At 38.6% G+C, this 24,254-nt stretch overlaps 1 protein-coding gene across 6 annotated transcripts in view; it reads left to right on the top strand.

The window, feature by feature from the left end:
* The window catches only part of CDK8 (cyclin dependent kinase 8), a 109,614-nt gene that overhangs the window by 53,661 nt on the left and 31,699 nt on the right, over window positions 1–24,254 (top strand). For 2 of the 6 annotated variants that reach the window (XM_058856641.1, XM_058856613.1), the window contains exons 5-13: window positions 1,228–1,285; window positions 4,047–4,178; window positions 6,015–6,158; window positions 8,113–8,182; window positions 9,277–9,349; window positions 14,173–14,270; window positions 15,656–15,734; window positions 15,854–16,012; window positions 20,639–21,924. In XM_058856641.1, coding sequence (XP_058712624.1) covers window positions 1,228–1,285; window positions 4,047–4,178; window positions 6,015–6,158; window positions 8,113–8,182; window positions 9,277–9,349; window positions 14,173–14,270; window positions 15,656–15,734; window positions 15,854–16,012; window positions 20,639–20,764 — 939 coding nt within the window. In that variant the 3' untranslated portion in view covers window positions 20,765–21,924. Of the gene's footprint in view, window positions 1–1,227; window positions 1,286–4,046; window positions 4,179–6,014; window positions 6,159–8,112; window positions 8,183–9,276; window positions 9,350–14,172; window positions 14,271–15,655; window positions 15,735–15,853; window positions 16,013–20,638; window positions 21,925–24,254 lie in introns of those variants that run through there. The other 4 variants (XM_058856650.1, XM_058856659.1, XM_058856622.1 and 1 more) reach the window with 3 other exon arrangements.

Below are 24,254 nucleotides of genomic sequence, written 5' to 3'. Positions count from 1 at the left end.
TTGTACTATCTTTTTACACAATAGGAATTATTTTTACATTGATATTGTATTGTGGTCTTTTACCTCTTTTCATGTATTTACAATAGAGCTGGGTAGATTCAGGGAGGCTTGAGAATATCGTAGAATGTGTTTAGGAAATCACACGAAGATACTATTATTTATAGTATGATTTATTATGTTAATTATAGTACGATTTATTATGTTAACTTTTAGATAGTCTAAACTGTTTTGCTCGGGTACTCTTATCCTCAGATCAATTTAAACTGGAAAAGCAAAGCAAGAGCTGTTACTCAGCCATATTATAATCTTACAGGTCACAACTGACTAGGAATCCCTGTTTTGTGCAGGATTTACAGAATGAATTGGTATCTAAATCACTCCATTTGAGAAAAAGTCTAGCATACATTATCGGCTTTAGTTGTGAGTTTCTTTACATTTTTCCCCTCCAAATAAGCACTGCAGATTTCATTATATAAACTGTGTTAGGAATTGAGAAATCCTCTGACAACAGATGCTGAGAATGGATTATGAGACACAGGACAGCAGAAACTAGAGGATTATGAAGTGAGTTGTCATGTTTCTAACCAGCCAAACCCTAGCTCAGTTCTTGAACTTGCCTCCATAATAAAACAAACACAGGAAAGACCGAATAATAACATAAAGGCAGTGCTTCCCAGTTTTGCAGCTGTGTGAATTGGTAAACACTTGTAAATAGGAAGAATTTAGATGAGTGTACTCTCCAATATCAAGTGATATGGTTATGTTTCATCTGTATCTCACTTGTGTATTTTTTATGTACAATGTGTCTGCAAATGTGCCTAATAACCTTGGGCAAAACTTGCCGTAGAGCTGCCTTCCCATCCCTGTGGTTGGGGTGGTGGGCAGCAGTGGGACTGCTTCCCACTGAAAGGATCTAGGACAATTTGGGTAGAAATCCCAGCAGCTCGCTGGCTGCCAGCTCATGTGTGTTGAGGACAGACACCAGGGTGTCAGTAGGGAATGTGGTGCTGGAGCACGGCAACGCAGAGAAGAAACGTGAGGAAGATGCAGTCAGGGAGAACCTGTGTCTGGGTCCTTGCACAGTGTTACTGTGACAGAGAAACTTGTCGTTTTTATCAAAACAAAATTGGTTTAAAACTGGCAAAACAAAGCTTAATTAACTTTTCAGAGACTAATGTTTAGGTTTATCGTGGTATATGTATTGTATATTTATTTTTTTTTCCACAGAAACCTGCTAATATTTTAGTTATGGGTGAAGGTCCTGAGCGAGGAAGAGTAAAAATTGGTATGTTTATATCTTTGATAAGTCCCAGTGTAGCATTTAAGTTAGAATGTTCTGAAGGTGCAGTTGTACCACCTAAAGTAGTCACTGTAATACCAGTATGTGCCTGGGCACATTGCCTAAATGTTGTTTTCTGAGTGACTGGCTTCATCATATTAGCCCCATGTACCAGTTCTGACAATGAAATGCTGTAGCCTCATCAATAAAAAATGGAAAATGTCATTATATTTTGCTTAAGTGGGTGTTTGTGTGGGGTGGGGGATTTTGATGTGGGGTTAAAGATGACAGCTAGCTAGGAGGAAAGGAGGAGAAAGAAATGGGATTTAAAAATTTCCTCCATTTACGTCTAATGCCATGACATCTTGCTGCTGCTTATAAGAATCTAAATAGGGAACTACTCATTGCTACAAACCTTAAATCTTATAATGGAATCAAAGATGACATTCAGCCTACAAAATATTCTTGAAAGAGTAGTCACGTCCCTTGGCGATGAACACAAGGGATCTTAAAAGCACAGAAAACACAGAAATCCATCCAAGATGTTAAGTGAGAGCTAATAGCTAATGCTAAATGCTTAGCCTGGGATGTACCAGGTCAGAAAGGACCCAATACTTCCACACAGTTGTAACATTTTCTGGTGGGAGTTACTATTTGCAGTGAGCGGATGATTTGTAGAAGTTCAGTTGTTTTAAACTAAATACATAAATAAAAATTAACAGTAGTCTAACAATAATAAACTGTACCAGGCTGTGCATTATCATGGCACTGCTGTAATAGCAGGCTACTAATGCACAGCCTGCTTACATTTGTTATGGTAATGCAGCCCCATTTGGAAGGGATTTTTAAATCTAGTTCATATTTTTCACTTCCCTCTGGCTTTCTTTTATGAGATTACTCTTCTTCATTGTTGCTCTGTTCTCTTACTGTTTTGTTTATCTGAACGGTACTGTTAATCGCTAGTATAATGATTCAGGGTAGGATTTTCTGGGAGCATTCAGTGCTGCTTTAGGCCTTCCCTTGTCCTTTGGAATCCAGGGAGCGACGGGCCAGGGTGTTGAATGCTTCTGGAGATCCTACTCTGAAAGTTTTTAATGCCTATCCGAGCTTTAAGGTTGTCAGTAGGGATTGAGGTCTGCATAGAAAACAGCTACAGCACGGACAACAGAAGGGAAAATTTCTTCATATTACCTTACTCTTCATGGAGGGTTTCTTCCAAAACAGAGAATGTAGGTCATCCTCTGGACTCACTTTCGACAGTGGTGGTGATATTTGCTGTACACAACTACTTGCCAGTAATTGCACATAGACCACCCGTTTATTTCTTAATTTATAGTTTTGAATTAATTTCAGAATAACATAGTAAATGACTAAATTCAGTCAGACTCTGTTAATGGACAGGTGAAAGATTCTGTATTTCTGGGCCACCAGTCCTCTGAGCCATCCATTCCCAGCAGGGAAACAGGGAGGGGAACCTTGGATTCCTAAGTGTGTTACCAAAATGTAGATATTGTTTTCTTATATTCTTAAGATTGCCACAGCAGTAAAAGAATGCAGAAGTTACACACCTACCAAGGGCTTCCACTTCTCCAGTGTAACTAATTTTTCTAAAAAATACATAACTGGTATTTAACTTAAAATAATTTTTATAGGCTTTTTGTGTCATTTTGGATCATAAATTCACTTTCTGCCAATAATTTTCCTTATTCATAGTTATTAGTGACTTGATCAATTTCAAGTAATTGATATTTTAATGTAGAAAACTGTAAAATGTTTCTCTTTAAATGCATTAAAGCAATCATAAATAGGAATGCATATGAAAAAATAATTAAGGATTGTGTAGTCAAGTTACAGACCCATACTTACATGCAGTATTCCCTCAGTGAGCTATAGCATGTAGGTCCTTTTCCCTCAGGGTGGCTACTCATCTCATTTCATTCAAGTCTTTCTTAGCATGTGAATATCCCTACATGATAGGGTCGCTCTGTCTTGGGATTTGGGGGTTGGTGGGTCAGGAAAGCAATTTCATGGGAGAAGCTGCATATTTTACTTTCTGCCCCTTTTTTCCTGTATGACTTACATTTAGTCATTCAGACTACTTTCTAGGCTGTTGTATACTACCAGTTTTAAAAAAGCAGTTTTTAATGATACAATGCCCACAACCAAAATTTTAAAATCATAGCCTGAATGGTATTCAGTACTGGTATATTGCTATTAGAAATGCATCTTGATAGAAAATCAGCAGGGAGGCAGATGCTGTAGGCTTAGTTGCTGTTTTTGTGTGAAGGAAGTCTTGCTACAGCTAACTTGATGAGGAGGGAGCTTTTGTCATGTGCACGTATGTATTATAAATCATTCTAACCTTTGCAGAATCTGCATTTTGCTCACTTTAAAAATTGCTGCTATGTGAAAAAACATCCTGTAATAATGGGAGTATTTTACCAGAGAACATCAGGTAAAATGAGTCAGGATTTACCAGTGTTCTGAGGAGTTGATGCACTTCTTCAGAACAATGGTTAATTCCTTTTTGTAAATGACTCATGTTAGTAATGATTTATAATGATATACTTAATAGGTGATGCCATCCAGTAACTTCTACAGAAAGAAAATCTGCTCAGAGAGTTCATATCTGCTACAGTCCGCCTTTGCATTTTATTTAGGAGTGGTGATAGCGCTAACAAGTAAACTCAATCAGTTTGTTTAAAAAAAAAAAAAAAGATTGTTAGTTTCCCTCAAATTTTAAAGCATCTCTCTTTGAATTTTGCAGCTGACATGGGCTTTGCCCGATTATTTAATTCACCTCTGAAGCCTTTAGCAGACTTGGATCCAGTAGTTGTAACCTTCTGGTATCGAGCTCCAGAGTTGCTTCTTGGAGCAAGGCATTATACCAAAGCTATTGGTAAGTAAATTGGACAAAAATGTATTATTTTGTTGTTTATGTAAACTGTACCCAAATATTAAAGCTTTGATAAATTGTTCAAAGGAGTTAAAGGTACATTGCTTGTTTCTTGAAGAAACACTAATCTTTGACAAGTTGTTTAGTTTACTGGGGTCTCAGGCTATATATAGAAATGAAATGTGTTGCTGGATTTTGGCTCCAAATACCCTGGAATGCAATCTAAGTTTGTGGCTTTCACACAGGACTTTCATAAATGCTGTTAGAGGCTATAAAAAAAATATGGAGACATCTTTGAGCTGCTAGTAGAATTCATATTAGGATGACTGTGAGGCACAGTGCATAAATTTTATTGCAGAAGTTATTACCTAGAATGTACATGTACAGAATGGAGAATATAGTGGCTGCCCTCAAGTTGAACTATAAAATTAAGCTACGTTGTAGCCTCTCTGTTTTTTTCAAAGGCACTTGACAGATGGCTGGAGCTTTTGTGGGCTGTAGAACAGGGGAGGGGGAACAACCCAGAAGCAAACTGGAGGGAGATGCACTTTTACTGGATTGATCAGCTTTGCTATGGAAGGGAGAGAGACTATAGGGAAAAGCACTGGGAAATTTTTCTCTTACTGCCTGGTCTAAAAGATGTGTCAAAGGCTGGCAACCAGTTCTGGGAGGAAATAACTTCCCTAGCAGCTACTCCACTTTGCACAGACATGGAGGTTGTATGTCAGCATACTGTGGTGTTGTTTCTGTAACCTGAAAGTCTTCCTCAGAACTCAATCTCTTTTTCTTGTTTTGTTTTGGTTTTTTGAAGATCATATCTGCGTTTCTGTCAGCAATTCTAATGTTGATGCCTTAAATATATTTGTGTTTACTTTTCTGTTAATACTGTGTTTCTTTTCTAGATCAGATACATTACTTTGTATGTTCCTTTAAACTTCTTCATTTGTTGTATTTTCTCGTTCCCTCACCTCACTGCCATTTTTTCTGATTGCAGCGTGTGAAACTGTCACAAAAGCAGTCATAGCTTTTAGTACATAGTTTTTTCAGTGCAGATAAAAAAATGACTGTCTAAAAACGCTGAGTAATGGGGTTATACTGTCTACATTATTTGCTTATGTCCTTGTTTATGACCTTGTTCATTTAAGGTTCAGTGTAGCACCACTTTGAGTTAAAAATTGCATTTGTATATATTGGGAAAAAATTGAGAAAACAGTTGGGAAAATTCAGGCGATCTGATTATTAGATAGAAAAAAAAACAATGAAAAAAGAAAGGTTGTGGGGTTTGGGTGGTTTTTTTTAATCAATGTTATTAAAAAGTTGTGAGGTGTGTGGGCTTGTAGCAATTTGCTTGTTACTCTCCATCAAGGTGTTATAGATAGCATTTGGTTTATACCAATATTGCTACTTTTCAGCTTGTATTTTTGGGGTCATTTACTACTTAAATTTGGCTGATGAGCATTTGCACATTTCTTGGTCAGGACAGTGTGGCACTGGACAGGCAAGGTGCTGGCTGGCTTATCTTTGTGTTTTGTGGCAGTTACCCCAGTAGTTTTCCTTCACTTTTATTCTTAACCAAATAAATTTTTTACAATGTTAAGTGGTAGCTACACTTCAAAAACCCCAGAAAAACTTGTATGATACTCTCAGCTCCTGTGTAGTTACTGAATTCAAAGCTAAAAGAAAAAGTTGAGGGAGTATTGCACTTCTACAATAGAAACTTGAAAATTTCAATACAGGAACCTTATCTCTGATAAGCTAAACACTAACATTCTATCTCATCCAAATGCTTTTGGAAAGATTCATTTGTTGTTTTTTTATTTCTGTTCTCCTTTTTTAAAGATATTTGGGCCATAGGGTGTATATTTGCAGAGCTGCTAACATCAGAGCCAATATTCCATTGTCGACAAGAAGATATCAAAACTAGTAATCCTTATCACCATGACCAGCTGGACAGAATATTCAATGTAATGGGATTTCCTGCAGGTACATACTGTATTTTTTATCACCGCTGTTCAAAGAAAGATATCCATATTGCTTTCTTTGCATATGAAGGTGGCAGCTGATCAAAGCAACAGAGCTGTTCAAACACAGTCTTTATTTCATGAGTTCTAAATCTAAATCCAATGGTCAAATTAGATATTTTCCCTTTTATTAATGATAGGGTTATCTTTGTGTATATATGTACCAATGCTGTATTATTTTAAAAGATTGTATTTAATGGTGGATGATTAAAAATGAGAAGAAATATTTCTGCATTTCTTTGGTACTGATTATTGATTTGGAAGGTGACTGATGATTTATAAAACGAAGGAAAAAGATATATTTAGTGAATATTATTCATTTGTTTTAACTCATGCCAAGTTAAACATAGCATTTGGAAGTAATGGAGGGTATTGATTTTTTTTTTTTCCCCCTTGGTGGAAAGCTGGTGGTATAGAAAAAATTACTTTATTCTAAACAGAAGAAAGAACCGGTTGTATGAACCAAAACAAATTACAGTGAGGATATCACTTGTTGCATTTCCCCCTCAGTGTTCATCATATCTTGTTTTTATGCAGGCTGACTTGCTTCAGTTAATACTTTGTCTTCTAGTGTTCACATGATCGCAGTAGTCAGAGTAACAGGGACCTTATTTTTGCTTTTTGTTTACCTTTCTCCGCACTGCTTGTATTCTCTGCTCCACTGTTAATTATGTTTTCTTTCATTTTTTTTCTGGACTTGCCTCTTCCTTTCACATGACTTTTGTGGTCTATATGTTTGTGTGGTTCTAGAATTTTGTTACTGAACGTGCTCTTACTTTTGCTTTTGACTTTTCTTTGTGTGTATGTACTTCATTGCTTCTGTACTGCTGTATGAGATTCATGTAAATGTTGCCTTTGCATATTGTCTCCTTAGTTTTGCTTCTTTGAGCAATACTGTCCCCTTCTGCTTTTGAACTAGAATTTTACCCTTTTGTACTTTTCTTAGTTCATTTGGGTTTTACATTGGTTCTATATAGCTTACATAGGTAGATCATGCTCTCATTTTGGTTTTCTGATTGGTTTAGTTAATCCTTTCTAATGGGCAGTGTCTGACCTTTGGAGTTCTTTGGTTCTTACCAAGAAATGCTTTTCATTCAATTACAGCAATTTTCTTGCATTTTAATTGGCACTTGCCAGATCTGAAACAGTTTCTCATGTCTCTGGGATAGGAAAGAGGAGAATATTTTGTTTAACTAAGTAATGATTACATAATTATCTCTGATTTATTTGGTGCTTTTAAACTTGCTCTTCTCCAGTAGTGATCAGACTTAGTAAAGATTTGAATTGAACCAAATTAGTTGCCCACAGAGCCTTTTCAGGAATTAGAGATTAAAATATTTGAGGCTAAGTACTGATAGTGAGTTTTTTTTATTTTAAATCCATTTCAGCCTTCGTCTACATTAAGATGAATTATTCTTTAATTTGACTGTGAAAACTTGACTTTTTCTTAACTTTCTGTTTGCTAACAATACTTCTTTCTTTGCAGAAGTACCTCTGGGTGTTTTCCTATAACTAAAAGCGCGGTCAGAACAGAGAATCCCTTAGAAGGAGACAGGGTTTACTGGAGTCCTGTGTACTCCTGTCCTGAGAACACAGCTGTGTCTAAATAAATTAAAACAGTCCTGAAGGGTTCAAGCACAAGGCCTGATGTGTTTTTCTTCAGCATTGTTTTGTGGGCACAGTAACTGGCATCCTTTATTCAAGTTCTTGAGTTAATCAGCACACAGCTGGAACCTCTTAGGTGTTGGTATGATTTATTGTGAAGAGGTGATGAAGGAATAGGAGCTATGGAGTACAAAGACTAACTGCAAGGTTAGAGCAGCAGTAAAAAGTAGAAATCAGGGCTGTGGAGATACTTGAAAATGCTTTGTTTTACTCAGATAGAAAGGGAAAAAATAATTAATACTGCTTTGCAGATAAAGATTGGGAAGACATAAAAAAGATGCCAGAACATTCAACCCTAATGAAAGATTTCCGGAGAAACACGTAAGTCTGAGTTGAACTTTCTTGATATTTTTTAATATTTATAACATATTTTATATCTCTTTCCTACACTAAATTTCTTGCAACTCAAGTTATTTTCTATGTAGATGCCAAGCAAGGATTGTGAAATTGTTATGACTTAGATTGTGAAAAATGAAAAAGAAAGTTGTTTCATAGTGATGAACTTGGGCTGTTGAGGTGGATCAGAAGAGCAGCCAGAGAGGCTGTGAAGGGAAAGGTGGCAGGTGATGCCAGTAAGACCCCATGCAGCTCTGAAGTTTGCAGAGCACAGTGTATCAAAGCACAGCTGGTCCCAAATCAGTGGTACTGGCAATGAATTTCTGTATTTCTTATGGTATAAGGCTACCAGACCCCTTTTCAACAGAATTCTGTTGAGTTCCGTTGAAAAGGGGTCTGGTAACCTTATACCATTTCCAGCAAACAGTGGGTATAATTGTCAGGTTTGGTGCCTAGGGTAGCTTACAGTGACTAAAGAAGGAAATAACCTTCAGCTTTGCTGTCACATTGCCACAGGCTAATACCGGCAGTTGAAATGCTGCCCTGTTGCCTGATTTCTGTGCTGAGACATTTGGGGCTGTACAGTTACATACATTTCTTGCAGCTGCCATGCTATTGCAACCATTTAAAAACCCTTTTTTTCAGCTTCTCTTCAAAAAAAGAATAAATACATTAATGTTCTTGCAGCAAGTTGTAGGTTGCAGGAGAGCATTCAGATGAGCTTAGTATTTATCTCTATCTTCACTGTCATGAGAAAGACACAAATCAAACAGCATAGTAGTCAAATTGCTACCAGGCAGTTTAAATCCAGTTGATAGTTTGCTGTCTGCATGTGGGTTAAAATTGTGCTTTTTGTGTGACTGTGATACGCTTTTATGAGAATGTGAGGGAAACATGCCTTTCTGCAATTCTGATTTTTAAGAATCTCTGGTGTTGATAGTTGTGGTTTTTCCCTGCTTATTGGATTTACAGGGAGACTGAGCTGCTCTTATTAATTAATATGTTTTGTGGCTACCAATAAAACTTGGCAGTATCAATGATTTGCCTATTAGAAATACAACTTCTGTTTCCTTTTCTAGGTATACCAACTGCAGCCTTATCAAATATATGGAAAAACATAAAGTTAAACCAGATAGTAAGGCATTCCACTTGGTAAGTTCTTGCATACATAAAAAATCTAATCCCTTGTATATGTTACACTTGTTTCAAGTAAGAGTTGAGCTAGTGTCAAGTCCACTGTAACTAACTTCATAAATAAAGTTAGGAATAACTGATACTCTGCAATCTGAAAATTGCAAAATCACTTTATCTTCTCACATTGACAAAATGATTCTGGGCGTCATTCACTGGATTAGATTCAGTATCAAATAATTTTGAAGTGTTTGTTAAGTCATGCTTAGCCTGTAGTTATATTTGCAGTGTTGCTACAATTCTTAGCCATTTTGCTGCTTTGCATACTTTCAATAGCTTATTTTTACTTTTTAAAAATTCCTATATGCCTGTTTTTTGGATTTTTGGATATTCATTTTAAGCTTTTGAAGAGACCTTAGAGCAGACTTTCGATATGTAAAGGGAGCATGTGTAGAGACTTTTTGCAAGGGCAAGCAGTGATAGGACATGGGGTAATGGATTTAAGCTGAAATAGGCTAGAGCTGGATTGTGTGTTAGGAAGAAGTTCTTGACTGTGAGGGGAGTGAGGCACTTGGGACAGTTTGCACAGAGAAGTTCTGGATGTCCCATCCCTGGAAGTGTTTTAAGGTCAGATGTGACTGGGACTGACTTGGAAGGTGCCCCAGCCCTTTGCAGGGTGGTTGGGACAAGATGGTTATTAAGATACCTTCAAACCCAAACCAAGCTATGATATGATACAAGTTTGGATCTTACAGACTTAAAAAGAAAATTAATTTAGGATTTTGACATGTAGTTTGGAAAATTTTAGTATATCTTCCCTCTTCACTAATCTGTTGTAGCTTTCTTTGAATACTTTGTAGAACCCTTACAATAATTATTTTCTCTACAATGTATAGCATCCTTTATGAAGACTCCTGTTAAAATTATGCACTTGATTAGCCCTGGAAGTACTTGTGTTGTGTTGTTTCAGAAATTACTGAGCTTTTTTGTCTGTTTTTTAAAGAACATTCAGGTTGCTACAAGGAACTGTATACATATATTTAGATATGGAGAAGAAGGAATTTACAGGTGTCTAGTCTCTCTGAATGGACATCCTCCTTATCTTGATGTTTCCTATTCAGATTAAATATTTTCAGGCTCAAATGCTGAAATAAATTATTTGGGAGGTGGATGGGAGTGAGGGAGGAAAAGGAGAAGATTTTTCATCTCGGAGGTGAGAAGAACAAGTTGGAGAAAAGAGAAGATAGTGGAGAGGCCTGGACATCTGAGGGCCACATAACTTTTGCTCAAGTTGCGGGAAGCTGTACCTCCCTGGATAGCCAGACACAAGTGGTTTTTAAGCAGCTGTCTTTTTTCAGTTTAGTACTCTTCCCTCTGTATACATTCTGGAATTTATCCTTCAGTCAGACCAGATCTGATGCAATATTCTTCCTTTGGCGTGCTGCTTCAGCAGGTTTGAGTGAGGGTTTCCAAGCAGATCAGTCTAAAATAGAGATTTTAAATTTAAGGTTCAGATTAAACCCAACAGACTGAATCAGGTAGTGATTGTAGTTGTACTGTTATGCATCATTTACTGTGAAGTGTCTCTGCTCTCTGAGGTGAAAAGTTGGTGAAATACTAGAAATGTGTACATAAGCAAGGAAACCAGTCCTCTCTGAGAGAGGCCTATAACAAGACTTCCTCTGAATCAATTAGTTTCTCTTACAAGCTATGAATGCTGTGTCCAAACCAATCTGAAATTTCTCCTGTGGTCTGCCTTGCAAGATTAGAAGTTGTTTTCAGTGGAGCAACAAAACTAGACACAAAATAGTCATATGAAAATAGTTTAAAACACTTACTGCTGCATTTTCTCTTCTCTCTGCTGTAGCACAAGGGGATTATAACTGTGTGAACATGTTCAGCGTGTTTGTACCTAAAAGCAGTGGTTACATTAACATGCAGAATCAGGGAATGGTATCCTTTACCAGACCACTGTCACTCCTCCATCCTTGGTTATATCTGTTAGTGCTGAACAACAGGATCATCAGGGGAGCTGGCACTTGGACCCCAGGCTGAACACATTCCTAAAGGAGTACCTCACCCACCTTCACTCAACACAGCTGATGGCAAGAGAGGGAACTTTGTGCGATCTGGATGCTGTCAGTCAGTGTCAAGGAAGCTAAAAAGCAGGCAGAACATTTAATAGTGTAGATGTAGCTGTGATCTTCTGTACCTCCCATAGCTCTGGATGTGAGAGAAGTACTGTGAAGTTCATTAGCTCTAATAGAATTTTATCAATTTCTTGCTAACTGCTGTCAGTCAGAACAGTTCACTAGATCCCATTTTAAAAACCTGAACTTTTCAGAATAAAGTCTTAAAATACTGTTCAGGAGCTGCCAAAATTAGAACCTGTGTCTTAGGTTTCCACTTTTGTTTGAGGCTAAGGTCAGCTGCCGATGAATGCCTTGGACCTCTCCAGAATCTTGGTAGCAGTTCTTCCAGAGGTATTCCAAGATCTTACTCTTTCACAGCTATTAAGATACAAGTACCTTTTCCTTTCACTCTCTGCATCAGAACAGATTAGAAAGATCTTTATAATCTACTGTTTTAAAATATGTAAATGCGTAGATTGTTGTCAATGCCAAAAAAAAATATTTTGATTTCCCAACTAGAATGAACCAGATTTTTTTTCTCCTCTTTACAGACATTCATGTACATGGTCCCTTTTCACAGGCAGAACTGATGTGTTGACTTCAGAAAATTTTGGCTCCTGCCTGCTTTTGCAGCTTACTATTTTTCCACTTCCACATTCCTGATTTTTTTTTCCTACTTACTTATACCCTAGAGGATGGTAAACAGCTGCTGTCTCTGGTTAATTTAGTGATTCTTGATCTTCCATGTGATTACTTTTGTCCATGAACTGTAGTGATTGTCCCATTCATTGTTGATGTATGAAGCTTAGTGCATTTTTATTGTGTCATTGAGCCAGGTGATCTTTACATCAAGCAGTTTTTGAAATAGGAAATATTTGTAAAAATATGTGGAAGGTTCACTTCTGTGTGGCATCTGTACAAGGAGGCAGAACCAAAGTTTTGATCCACTGGATGGATAATGGTTGCACAGTCATTTTGATATCTTTTTGTAAGGCTGATCATTTCCAAGACTTGTCAGCATGTGATGGACAGCTCTAGAATCAAATCACCAGAAATGATGCCAGAATTTTGCAGTGCTTCTTATTTGTGTTTTTCAGTGTGTTGGCAGTTCTGTTATGTTTTGCCTTTTCCTTTTCTGGCTCTTCGCAATGCTTTTTGAGAGTAAGAATTGGCTTGTTCAACATAATATTATATATAGATAGATAGATATTCTACATATCTATATATCTATTATCTATTCTATAGATAGATTTGTGGAATTCTTTCTACGGAATAAATCTATATCTATTCTATATATAGATAAAGAAATAATATTCTATAAAAACTTCATGTAGACTCAGAGAGCTGAAATAACTTACTGTGGGTTCTTGTGGATGATGTGAAAAACAAAACTGGTTTGATGGTGGGATTTCATAGTTATCATGTTCTTAACCATGCTGTCAAAACTGAAGGCTGAGGAGGGAAATGTACTTTCTTGACCTCAGCTTTTGAAGTGTGATTTGCATTGCTGTTATGAATTTTCACCTAATAGCTAGTGAAAGGAGATGATCAGACTTAGATCATGACACTGGATCTTTTTAAAAAGGTGAATGCATGAATCCTGTAAAAAGTATGACTAGAAAATGTGAATTAATATTATTTTCATATGTATTTCCTTGTTAGATCCACAATTTTTAAAAAACCCACTACAGGTTCAAAGTGAGGTATTTGTTTTAAAGACCATTGTCTTTGACAATATGTCATGGTGCAGTTTTGCCTTGGACACTGTTGTATTGGTGAAACATGAAAACTCACAATTTTTCTGTGTGATGTCTGAAGGTTATCTCATGTTCCTTGTCCAGCACAGCTATATTCCATACAGCTGCTTGGGTGGATGGAGAGAAGTATATGCATGTACACCAGACTAAATTTTGAATAAGAAACACATAGTTTAAGAGTGCATCACTGCAGCTGAGCACTAGAGCTAAATAAAATAGCTGTGGTCTGGTGTTCCTGGTTCACAAGGCCTCGCCTGGGGTGCTGTGTCCAGAGGAGGGCTGTAAAGGTGATGAGAGGTCTGGAGCACCTCTCCCCTGCTGAGAGAGCAGGGCTTGTTCAGCCTGGAGAAGAGAATGCTCCCAGGAGACCTTATAGCACCTTTCATTACTCGGAAGAGGGTCTCCAAGGCAGCTGGAAAGGAACATTTTTTTGATAGAACAAGAGATAACAGCTTTATAATGAAAGAAAGTAGATTTAGATTGGATATTAGGAAGAAATTCTTTATTCAGAGAATGATGACACACTGGAACAGGTTGCAGAAAGTTCTGGATGCCCCATGATTGGAAGTGTTGAAGGTTGGGCTGGACAGGGCTCTGAGCAACCTTGTCGAATTAAAGGTGTCCCTGCCCATGGCAGGGGGCTAGGCTACCTGACCTCAAAAGGGCCCTTCCAACCCAACAAATTATTTTATGATTAAAGTTGCTAGTACATTGTGGAAACTTTTTGAATGGTTTTGATAAATCACTTGTGACTGGAACTGAGTGTCCTTTGATAGGAAATGAAACTACTATTTTAAGGGGAGAGAAGAATGTGGTTATGCCATTTATGGTTAGTCTTTTGAGTTCAGACACATTTGTATCATCTTGTCTTCCAAGAATACAGTGAAGTTTCTATAAATGGTTTTGGTAACATAAAGGTGTTTTTTCTTTTGTTTTTTCTGATTTGTTTTTTCAGCTTCAGAAATTGCTCACTATGGATCCAATAAAGAGAATTACCTCAGAACAGGCTATGCAGGATCCTTACTTCTTGGAAGATCCTCTTCCCACATCTGAGTAAGTGGTCAGTTTATTAACCTATCAGTGCATTTGGAGATGCTTTAGAACTGTGCTTTCTCTCTGCCCTAAGTATGTTTCTGAATATTGAGCTGTCTAACTGTCTACTGTCTAACAACTGAAGAGAGCTATAACCACTAAAATGCTATTCGTGGTTTTTAAAATTAAGTAGCATTTTTATTAATCTCTTGCTTTATGGAACTTTGATCCTATTAGTTGCAGCACTAATCTTGTTACTTGCTGACAGGTTGATTATGCATGCTACAGATCTTGGTAGACAACTGCTAAGTGCCCGCAGGTCCACTTCTCTGCCTCAGAATTCCAGATGACAGTCTCTAATTAGTTTACATTTTTGTCTTAGCCTTTGCTGTAAATTCACTGGGTGGGGAAAGTCAACTCTGTCTCTGTGCTGTCATCCTTAACTTAAATCCATTTTCTGTAGACACTCCTCTTTTTTGTTTGCACAGGCAGATTTACAAAAGGGAGAAAATGTATGGACAATGAATGATCTCATTAAAAATTAAGCCCATCTTCCAAGAGACTAGCCAGAGAGCATGACTGTACACCCTTTTAGGAAATCTATTAGTACATCCTGTCTGTGATTCTCTACCCTTATGTAGGGAAGAATTTATAAAATATGTATACTTATAAGGAATTAATTAAAAATTTAATTATTTCACTAAAGCCTACTGGATTATTTATAGCATCTCCTGACCTGTCTCTGTGATTTAAAGTCATGCGAATGATTGGCTGTTGCACAAACTGCTTTTAGGATAGTGTTAGGCTTTTTTCTCAAATTTAGGTTGACATTTTAGTGAATACACAATGAGTACTGCTAACAGGTGTACAGAGACTTTATTATAAATACATTCGACTCATGAAGGGCAGGTAAATATTAGCTTGCACTAGCAGTAGCAAATCCATGTGGACTGTGAGATATGAATTGACAGGTGAAATTTCTAGTTACTTTAAAACCCTTTTTTCCGGGTGGTTCTGTTAATAGTCAGTGAAGTTTCCAGGAGTATTTTTACTTTGTCCTGAGATTGTGAATTACACAATAACTATAGTGCAGATACCTAACAGGTAATGTACCTTTCTAGCCAACACACAGATACCTAACAGGTAATGTACCTTTCTAGCCAACAAAAAAAATATTGGGAGCTCAAGTTGGTGTATAAGAGCCAAATGAACATTAAATTCAAATGTGAATATATTTTTGCAAAGTTTAGCATACGGTGATAGTCAGACAGGGAAAACTTCTTCCTTAATTACGGTTATTAAATGATGGCTCAGGCAACTTGCAACTATCATGGGTGTAGTGTGAATCTTACAGGTCTAACCCTTCTGTTCTAATACAGTGATAAATAGACTTTTTTGGGGGACAGTGTTTTTGCAGGTTGTCAAATCCCTTACCCAAAACGAGAATTTTTAACAGAAGAAGAACCAGATGATAAAGGAGACAAAGTAAGTACTAGAAGAACAGTATCATCATGTTTCACTGGCTTTTACACTATTTCCTGATTTCATGTTATTTCATGTGCTGCTTTTGAGTTGAAATTTTTCTTTGTGTTTAAACAATTGAGAAGAACCAGCAGCAGCAGCAGGGCAATAACCATACTAATGGAACTGGTCATCCAGGGAATCAAGACAACAGTCACACACAGGGACCCCCACTGAAAAAAGTGAGAGTTGTTCCTCCTACCACTACCTCAGGTGGACTTATTATGACCTCAGACTATCAGGTATTTTGTTTTATTCACATATTGCATATTTGCTTTTCATGTTTAGACCAGTGTTTCTTCAAACTAAAAAAGTAATTTTGTAAATGTCACTGTATTAGCTGGTAATTTTTTGTACCTTTTGTTTTTTGTTGTTTGTTTTTTTCAGATTCATTTAGTTGATGATTTGTTGATATCCTGATGCTCTTTAGGTTAGCAGTAAGGAAATTAGGATCAGACATTATTATAGTTACTAGTTATTACCTTCATATGAGGAAATGCTAATGGTTATGGACCAGGAGCCTGTTATGGTGTGCTCTATATCACCTAAAAATGCCATTTCTTGCTTGAACAAGCCTGTAATGGTGGGAGGCAGAGGATATTGCAGTAAAAAGCTGTGAAGTAAGAAGCTGAACAGGTGTTTTAGTTGGGTTAATGGATGCAGAAATGGTATTTTGGATGACAAATAAAGACTTGGCATGATGCTGTCATAATCTCTTTTGAAGAGCAGGGGAGATCCCAGGTTGAATAGGGCAAATATTACAGATCTGAAGACAGGTGAGATGGTGGCAGTCAATGAGTGAGGAAGATGAGGAGCCATGTTGGGAAAAAGCACTTGAGGAAAAGAGAAAAACGTGTTCTGGCCTTCCTGAATTTGAGCTTGTGCTCAGACATTAAGAAATCAGAGCCTGGAGTATAAGAATACCTTTGTCATCCCAGCAAATGATAACCGAGTTTTTGGGTTTGGATGACATGGCTGCTGGAGACTGGGAGAGAAGAGAGTTAAGGACAGAACCTTTAGTTAATACAAGCTAAGAAATTACAGAAGAGGGTCAGGGAAGACTTCAGATGATTCACAGGAGTGGCTAGAGAAAGTGAGATTTTTGCAAGCCTGGGGAATAGGTGATTTCAAGAGGAGGCATGCTGCTGGAAATGTTAGCCTGCAGGAACTGACCATTGCATACTGGTTTACATGGAACACACAGTACAGGTGGCCACTTGGCAGACAGTCTTGGATGAAATCAAAAGATGGGGAAGATGGAAACTACTGGCAATGTTTTCAGTTAATTTAAAGATTAATATCTAAATGTGAGACCCTGATAATGGACACTCACTTAGCTGGGCTTACAGTCTGTAGCAAAACCTAGGGAGAGTTAAAGAATGGAGTCAGTAAAGCTGCTGCTGCCAACTTGCCTTTCATGGCTTCTCCATGAACCACCAGTGGCCTTTGAAGCCTTGTGTTTCAGAGTTTGTTCCTGAGAGTACCACATAGCCTGAGAAGCTGCCTGGGGGCATTACCTTCATCCTTAACTAAATCTGTGTACTCTCAGCATTGGCCGAAACTTGAAAGTACTACAAAAATGTAAAATAAGATAATTTTCAAGAGCTTTATTGAGACCCTTCACATGAGTCCCCAAGTGCCTTTGTTCAGTTTATCCCAGGACATCAATAACACATCAGTTTGCAAGTCATTGTCCTTGAACAATATACATTTTTAGAGCTGTTTGAGACAGTGGTGAGCCTTAGCTATAGTTCTGCAGGGTGGGGTGCCTCTAAGTATAAATGTCATATTTCTTTTAGTAGGATTATCCATCACAGGCACTTTTACAGGAGTTTCATCCCTTTTAATTTGGCAAACTGCAGTCAGTTGCTGTTTTGGCCTTTTTATTGGCTCTTTTTTCCACTTCTTAAAAACATGCACACAGAGCAGAAGGCAAATACAGCTGTAACTTTCTTAATCTTGCCCTCGGGTGGAGTCACACATCTAAGCAGGTTGATTGAGAGGTTGGTTCTACTGTGTTGGGGAGCTCCATTTACATGCCCTATTTACATGCCCTTCACCTCATTTTGCTGCTGCATTGTGGCATTTTGAACAAACTTCAGCTCCTAGTTCTGTGAGCCAGTGCTGAGGTTTGCTGGCTGACAAATCAGAGGACTCAAATTGATCAGCCAGTTGGTATTGCCTTGTTTTCAGTTAGTGCTCATCAAAATTTTTGTACTCGCAGATATCCATCCTGGGATTACAGGTGAGGGCAGCCCTTGTTGACAAACATAATTCCAGAATTCTTGTCCCTTAAGATAGTCACTGCTGCTTTTCTGTCTCAGGAGCTCTTACTGTTAACTTGTCTGCTCCTGACCAATCTTTCTGCTATCCCTTTAGGAGGGAAAATACCTGGTTTACAAAAAAAAACATCTTTTCCCTCCTAGTCTTGCAAAGAGGCAGGCAGTAGATTTTTTTCTGATTAAGGTGTCTGAAAAACATGGTAATCAAAGAGTGGAGACCTGGACTTCTTAGCACTAGAACAAAAGCAGCTAACAGTTTCCAACTGATGGTTTCAGGTCTCCCTGAAAAAAATTCCTCGCATTTTTTGCTTCTGATCCAGCAACTTGAGGAGAGGGAAAACAAACATTACAATACAGCCCTCTGTTTTAACCAAACACCTGTTCCTTTGTTCTTCACTTGATTTGCTCAAATTCCCCATATAAAGCTTGTGAAGAAGGATTGCCATCTCCTGGGCAAGGCACACTAAGACAGTTTCTGCATTCACTCAGAAGTCAAATTACTCTCTGCAGAGCACATTGACCTCATATCCTTTTCTGCCATGCATAAAAATAGTAGACACATGGCACACAGACTTTCTTGCCTCCTTGTTTAAATCTGCAATGTGACACTCCCAAAGGCAATGTGATTAAACAGGCTGGAGCAATTCCACTACCCTGAGCTTTTGCTTGTGATAACCCTCTGGGTGCTTAATGGTATTTAGAAAGGATTGGATATTTACTTTTGTTCTTAAACAAAAGCCATTTGTTGCTCTGAGTGTCATGAAAGAATCTGTTTTTTCATTGCTTGTGTCTTAAAATAAGATCTGTTTTAGAAGTCAGGATTTGGAAAGTGTTTTGTAAGTGAAATGAGTGGTCAGTTTTAAATGGTTAAACTTGTGGTGGTTTCCTACATGCAGGAGCCACACGTGGGCAAAACCAGCGTGCAAGACTTTTGCTCTTTGAAGTACATCCTGTATTTGTAACATGGAGAGGGTGACCCAGAGCTGTGACCCTTCTGTTGATGAGTGACTTAGTCCTTCCCTCAAGGCTGAAGGCAAATGTCAAGAAGTTCAGTCACTGTGCTAATGGTGCAGTTCAGCAGTGCTGGTTTGTTGCCACTGACTTTAAGTGTTGGTCCAGCTGTTCCTCCTCCTTTTCTCTGGAGGTGTTAGCTTAGTCCTGTGAGCATGCGTTAACGAGTATGCCTTTTTTATTTCTGCCTTCACCTCAGCATCCTGGGTGTAGCTTCTGTTCTAAATGCCGTACAACAAGAAAAAAAATGGGGTTTTTGTTTTATGTTGTGACTTAATATTTTACTTTCTCATGGTGTTAGCTCACCACAGTTTTTTTCCTATTCAGGTATCAGTAGCAATACCCTAGTCCTGGAATAGTTACTTTATAGAAGTTTCCAGGCCTCTTCTAGAAGCAGCTTTTCCTAAAAAACATAATACCGGTGTGATAGCAATGTAATAGTCCTGTGATATTAAGAATTCAGAAGCTACACAGTTTCTAAATGCCACAAAGTTTGTGAGGGCATGTAAACCTTAATGTGAAGGTAAACCAGCACAGTAATGTACTGAAATTGTGATAATTTAATGAAACGTTAAATGGTACTAAGTGGTCAGATACTTCTATTGCAAATCTCACAGGCAGTCCTTCTTTCCTTTATAACACATGATCAATAAATAATAACTTTTAGGTTAAAATTGAAGTAGGCAGTTGCTGGTTTGCTGAGACCTTTTTGCAATGATGAATGCTCCGCTCAGATAATTGTGGGAGCGCTGGTTGAAAGGGGCCTCTGGAGACCATCTAGTCAAGTCTCCCTCTTGGAGCAGAGCTGTTGCTAGTTCTGACTCACTCAGGTTAGCATGGCTATATTAAGCTGAGTCCTAAAAACCTTCATAGAAAGAGAGACCTCACAGACTCTGTGGGCAGGTTCTTCTAGTGCTGTACTGTCCCCGTAGATGGTCCCTCCTCCAGTGTCCCACCTGAACCTCCCAGGCCACAGTCTAAGGACATTTTTGCCTGAAATAATATGGTTCCACTGAGGAACATGTCGCTGTTGTCTTTAAACTCTCCTTCAAGTGTTTTAAGGCTGCTGATAGATGACACCTAAGCCCAGTCACAGTGCTCCCAGCCTGTACTCCTAGGTCACACAAAAGGGTGGCAACTATATCCTCTGTGTGTGAAAATCTGCAGAATAAGGCAGAGTGGCTCATGAGCAGTAAGATGCCTCACCTGGACCTCCACCCCAGCCTACCTTCCTGGTAGGAGAAGGGAGCAAGTGGAGAAGACCACATCTGTGAGTGGTGGTAGCCCAGTGTCATGTGCAGGTGCACAGTAGCTATCTAGTAGCTAGGGTTAGCTGGAGGTTTGACTGTGATAGGTGAAGATTCCCAGGAGGCTATTAGGGTGTGGCACAAGGCTGGCAGCTGTAATTTTCTAGTCTGGAGTTCCTGATATCTGTTACCTGCTGTAATCAGAATAAGCGAAACAAAGCCTGGAAGTGCAGCTCCTTTGAGACCCTGCGTGTTGGTCAGTAGATGAAATTGTCTTGTGCTGTCCATGTTACGAATGGCTGTGTGTCTGTGCTTTCCCCCCCTGCAGCGTTCCAACCCCCATGCTGCCTACCCCAACCCCGGACCAAGCACATCGCAGCCACAGAGCAGCATGGGATACTCAGCTACCTCCCAGCAGCCGCCGCAGTACTCGCACCAGACCCACCGGTACTGAGCTGCACCCGGTGCCGTCGATGCGCTGTCGCTAATGCTGCAGGACCGGCCGCGCAGCTGCGTGCCAGGAGCCCGGCTTGGGCCAGAGAATGTACTGTACAACCACACCTCCCACCTGTCCGACCGCCACGACCCACCCCCTGCCACGGGGCCGAGCGGGGGCTCCCACGTCGTACCTGGTTTGGGGGTTAGACTTGAAAGCGCTAGCACGGTTTGTGTTGTGGATAATGCTACTTCTGTAGTTTACTTGACATGGTTCAGACTGACCGATGCATTTTTTTCAGTGACAGTCTGTAGCAGGTGAAGCTGTGAAATGTGCTAGGGGCAAGCATTTTTGTTGTCGTATGTGGTGAATTCTCTTGATGTAACAACTTCATCTGACCAATAGTACGCGACATCTTTGAACTGGTACTTGAAGCATACAGTATATGTTACCATGGCAAAAAAAGCAAACTAACCGTAACTCTCAGACAGTTTTGATAGACGTTTATTTTTAGTGACTTTTGTGGGTTGGTTCATTTTCCACCTAGATCAATGTTTTATGACCGACATGATTGCTACGATGAGATTTTTTTAAGAACATGAAACGTTTGCATTTTTTTCCCAGCAATTACAAACGTCCCAAAGATTTATTTCCAACATAAGTTTTTGTTTTTGTTTTGAAATCTATGACTTGACTGGTATTAAAGCTGCTATTTGATAGTAAAATAAGTATGTTGTCATTGATATAAACATGTTTGGTTCAGCAAACAAACTAAAATGATTGTCATAGACAGTGTTTTATTTTTTTCCTGTTGGTGTTAATGATTTGTGAGCATGCTTTGGGATTAAAAAAGCATGAATGATATTTCCTAAAGAGGTGCGGCATCCATTCAGATATTTTGTCATGATTTTTGAGAACCAGCTTGGTGTAGTGGATTTTAAATTTTGTTCAGTTAATTTTTATTTTTTAATGTTCGCACGTTGTTTAGGGGTGCCATTCCTACTGCAGAGGAACAAGGTGTTAGGAGAGCCTTAGAATTTATGAGGAAAAACTTACATACAATGTACTGTATCAAACTATTTTACATGAATGACACAAGTATTCTGAGTAAAAAAAAAAAAATCAAACATTGTTAAAACAAGGTGTTATGTAATAAATTTATTTTTCATAAATCTGCATATGACCTTTGCCTGTATTCCTTTTTATCATTGAAAACCCCCTGCTCCTCCATCCATCTGTATCAGGTTGTGTCCTGAGAAACAGCATCCAGCAGGAATTTGTCTTGCAGGGCAGGCTTCCATTAACTGGTGAGAAGGATAATTTTTCTTTTAAACAGCAGAAAGAAAGGGCATTACTCTTGGTCTGTACATGTAGCTGATCAGCTGGAGATACTCTGAAAGTGGATTTATTACTAACTACCATCCCTACATCAGGCACCTCCTTTTCATCTACAAAATCCATAGGCATTCCTGTCTGGAGAGTTCTTCCAAGGTTTCTGTAGCTCAGTATTAGTTTGATAGGTAATACCACACCATGATTTTGACATGAATTTATGCAATACACGCAGGGTATTTTTCTGCAGGTGCTTCACACAGTGTGAATGTCAACTGGTGTGATTCATCCAAATGCACTGAGATGCCAGTACAGGGCAAAGCAAGAACCAAATTGCTAGCCAGCCTTGAAAGGCAAACCATGTTTGAGGTGAGGATAGAACTACCTGACCGGATGGACTACAGGTTCAGGTATTCAGGAGGCTTAAAACTAAAGAAGAAAATCTGAGTGAAGAATTTATGCTGCTTTGATGATACTGTATGATGCCAAAATGATAATTTTGACATAAAAGGTTAAAATCTGTCTTTCCTTGGTTTCTGGAACAAATTAATATATAGGTGGGAGTGCCTTAAACTACTTGGTTTGCTTTTCAAATGGAAGCATTTTCAGTTTTTACTCTTAATTTATATATAGGCTTTAAGCTTACCTATTCAGTATGTCCAAACTATTCCCAGGCACTCAGATGTTGCCAAGAGTAACTTTTTTTTGCTAAAGTGCTATTGGCCCAAATTTTTGTTTCCTGTTGATGCATATTCATATTAATGCATAATAGATAATGTTATTCATGTAGTAGCAGACTTTATTTGATACCACGATATTGTGATGTCTACAGTTGAAAAGTAGCAGACTTGCTTGAATTTCATTTTTGCAAAAGGAAATGCATCCAGTTGACAAAAGGTGCTCTTGCCATTAGTTTATGCTTGAATTTAATTTTCTCATTAAGAATGTTTCTGAGATAAAGATGCAGCTTATCAAATAATTGTAATAAAACTAAATTAGATTCTGCATTTTGTTTTGAATAGCCTACTTTCAATTTCATTCACTTGTATTCTCATTTTTAGTAGATATATTGCAGATTACATCAACAAACACATCCTACAGGGAAGTCAAATCTTAATATTTGACCTGTACTGATGTCTCAGTTATCATTTGTCAGGAGGTACTTGAGGTTTTTTCTCTACGCCTTTGGAAAGAAAAAAGTTTTTCCGTGCTTGGTATAACCTCTGGTACCTTGAAGACAGGGTATGATTCTGTATTGCAGGTAAGGTCAATCACATCATATTCATGATGATTATGAGGGATCTTCTGCATCTAATAAGCTTTTTAATACTGGCTTTAGAAGTACTGAGGGCAATGCTCTAAATTACTTTCCTGAACTGTATGAAAATGCATTAATCCTGTTGTTATGCTCTTGATGGGGCTTTTACGTGAGGGTTACAGAGAGGGGAGGAGATGAAAGCACCTTTGAGAAGGGTTTAATAGAAGATTTACAAGTTCCTGTGAGGAGATGGCAGCAGCAGCCAGCGTGCGAGCAGTGCCTCTTTCCTCACGTGGCTCAGCTTTTGTTACTGGATTCAAGAACTTCAAAGCTTTTCCTTGCTCACCAACAATTATCTGGATCCATCTGAGTGCATTTAAAATAGCTGGAATCTGGGAGCCTGCCTGTCTTTGTTGCTGTGATTAAAGGACAAATTGTTTTGCTAGAGTAGGCTTACGTTGAAAATGGGCTACAAGCTTGACTTGATCGTGAGGATAAATGTGCTATTGCACCTTAACCTTGGCACTCCCAGCAAGCCTGGCCTGTGGCAGCTCTGCATTTATCATACCAAATAAAGACCCAGCTGCTTTAAGAAGAAATAAACAACTTTTGCACTGATCCCTTTTGAAGAGGGTTTCAGCATTAGTGCTGGGAGGAGGAGCAGTCCCACCTCCCCAGAAGGAAGAACTAGAAAGAAGCCTGGTTTTGTCCTGTTCTTTCCTGTGTGTGTATATATATAAAAAGGAAAACACTCAATGCACTCACTGAGTTGCCCATGGCAGTGCCCAAGCAATGCCCAGCTGAGGGGTAGGCCAGTGTTCAGGTTTTCCTTTAGCTTTCTATTTTTATTTTTTTTCCCAGGGATGGTTTAGGCTGGATATTAGGAAAAGATTCTTCACCCAGAGGGTGGGTGGGCAG

The sequence above is a fragment of the Poecile atricapillus genome, chromosome 1 (genome assembly GCF_030490865.1).
Source record: "Poecile atricapillus isolate bPoeAtr1 chromosome 1, bPoeAtr1.hap1, whole genome shotgun sequence".
In the NCBI taxonomy this organism is placed as follows: domain Eukaryota; kingdom Metazoa; phylum Chordata; class Aves; order Passeriformes; family Paridae; genus Poecile; species Poecile atricapillus.
This window is presented reverse-complemented; position numbering and strand designations above follow the sequence as displayed.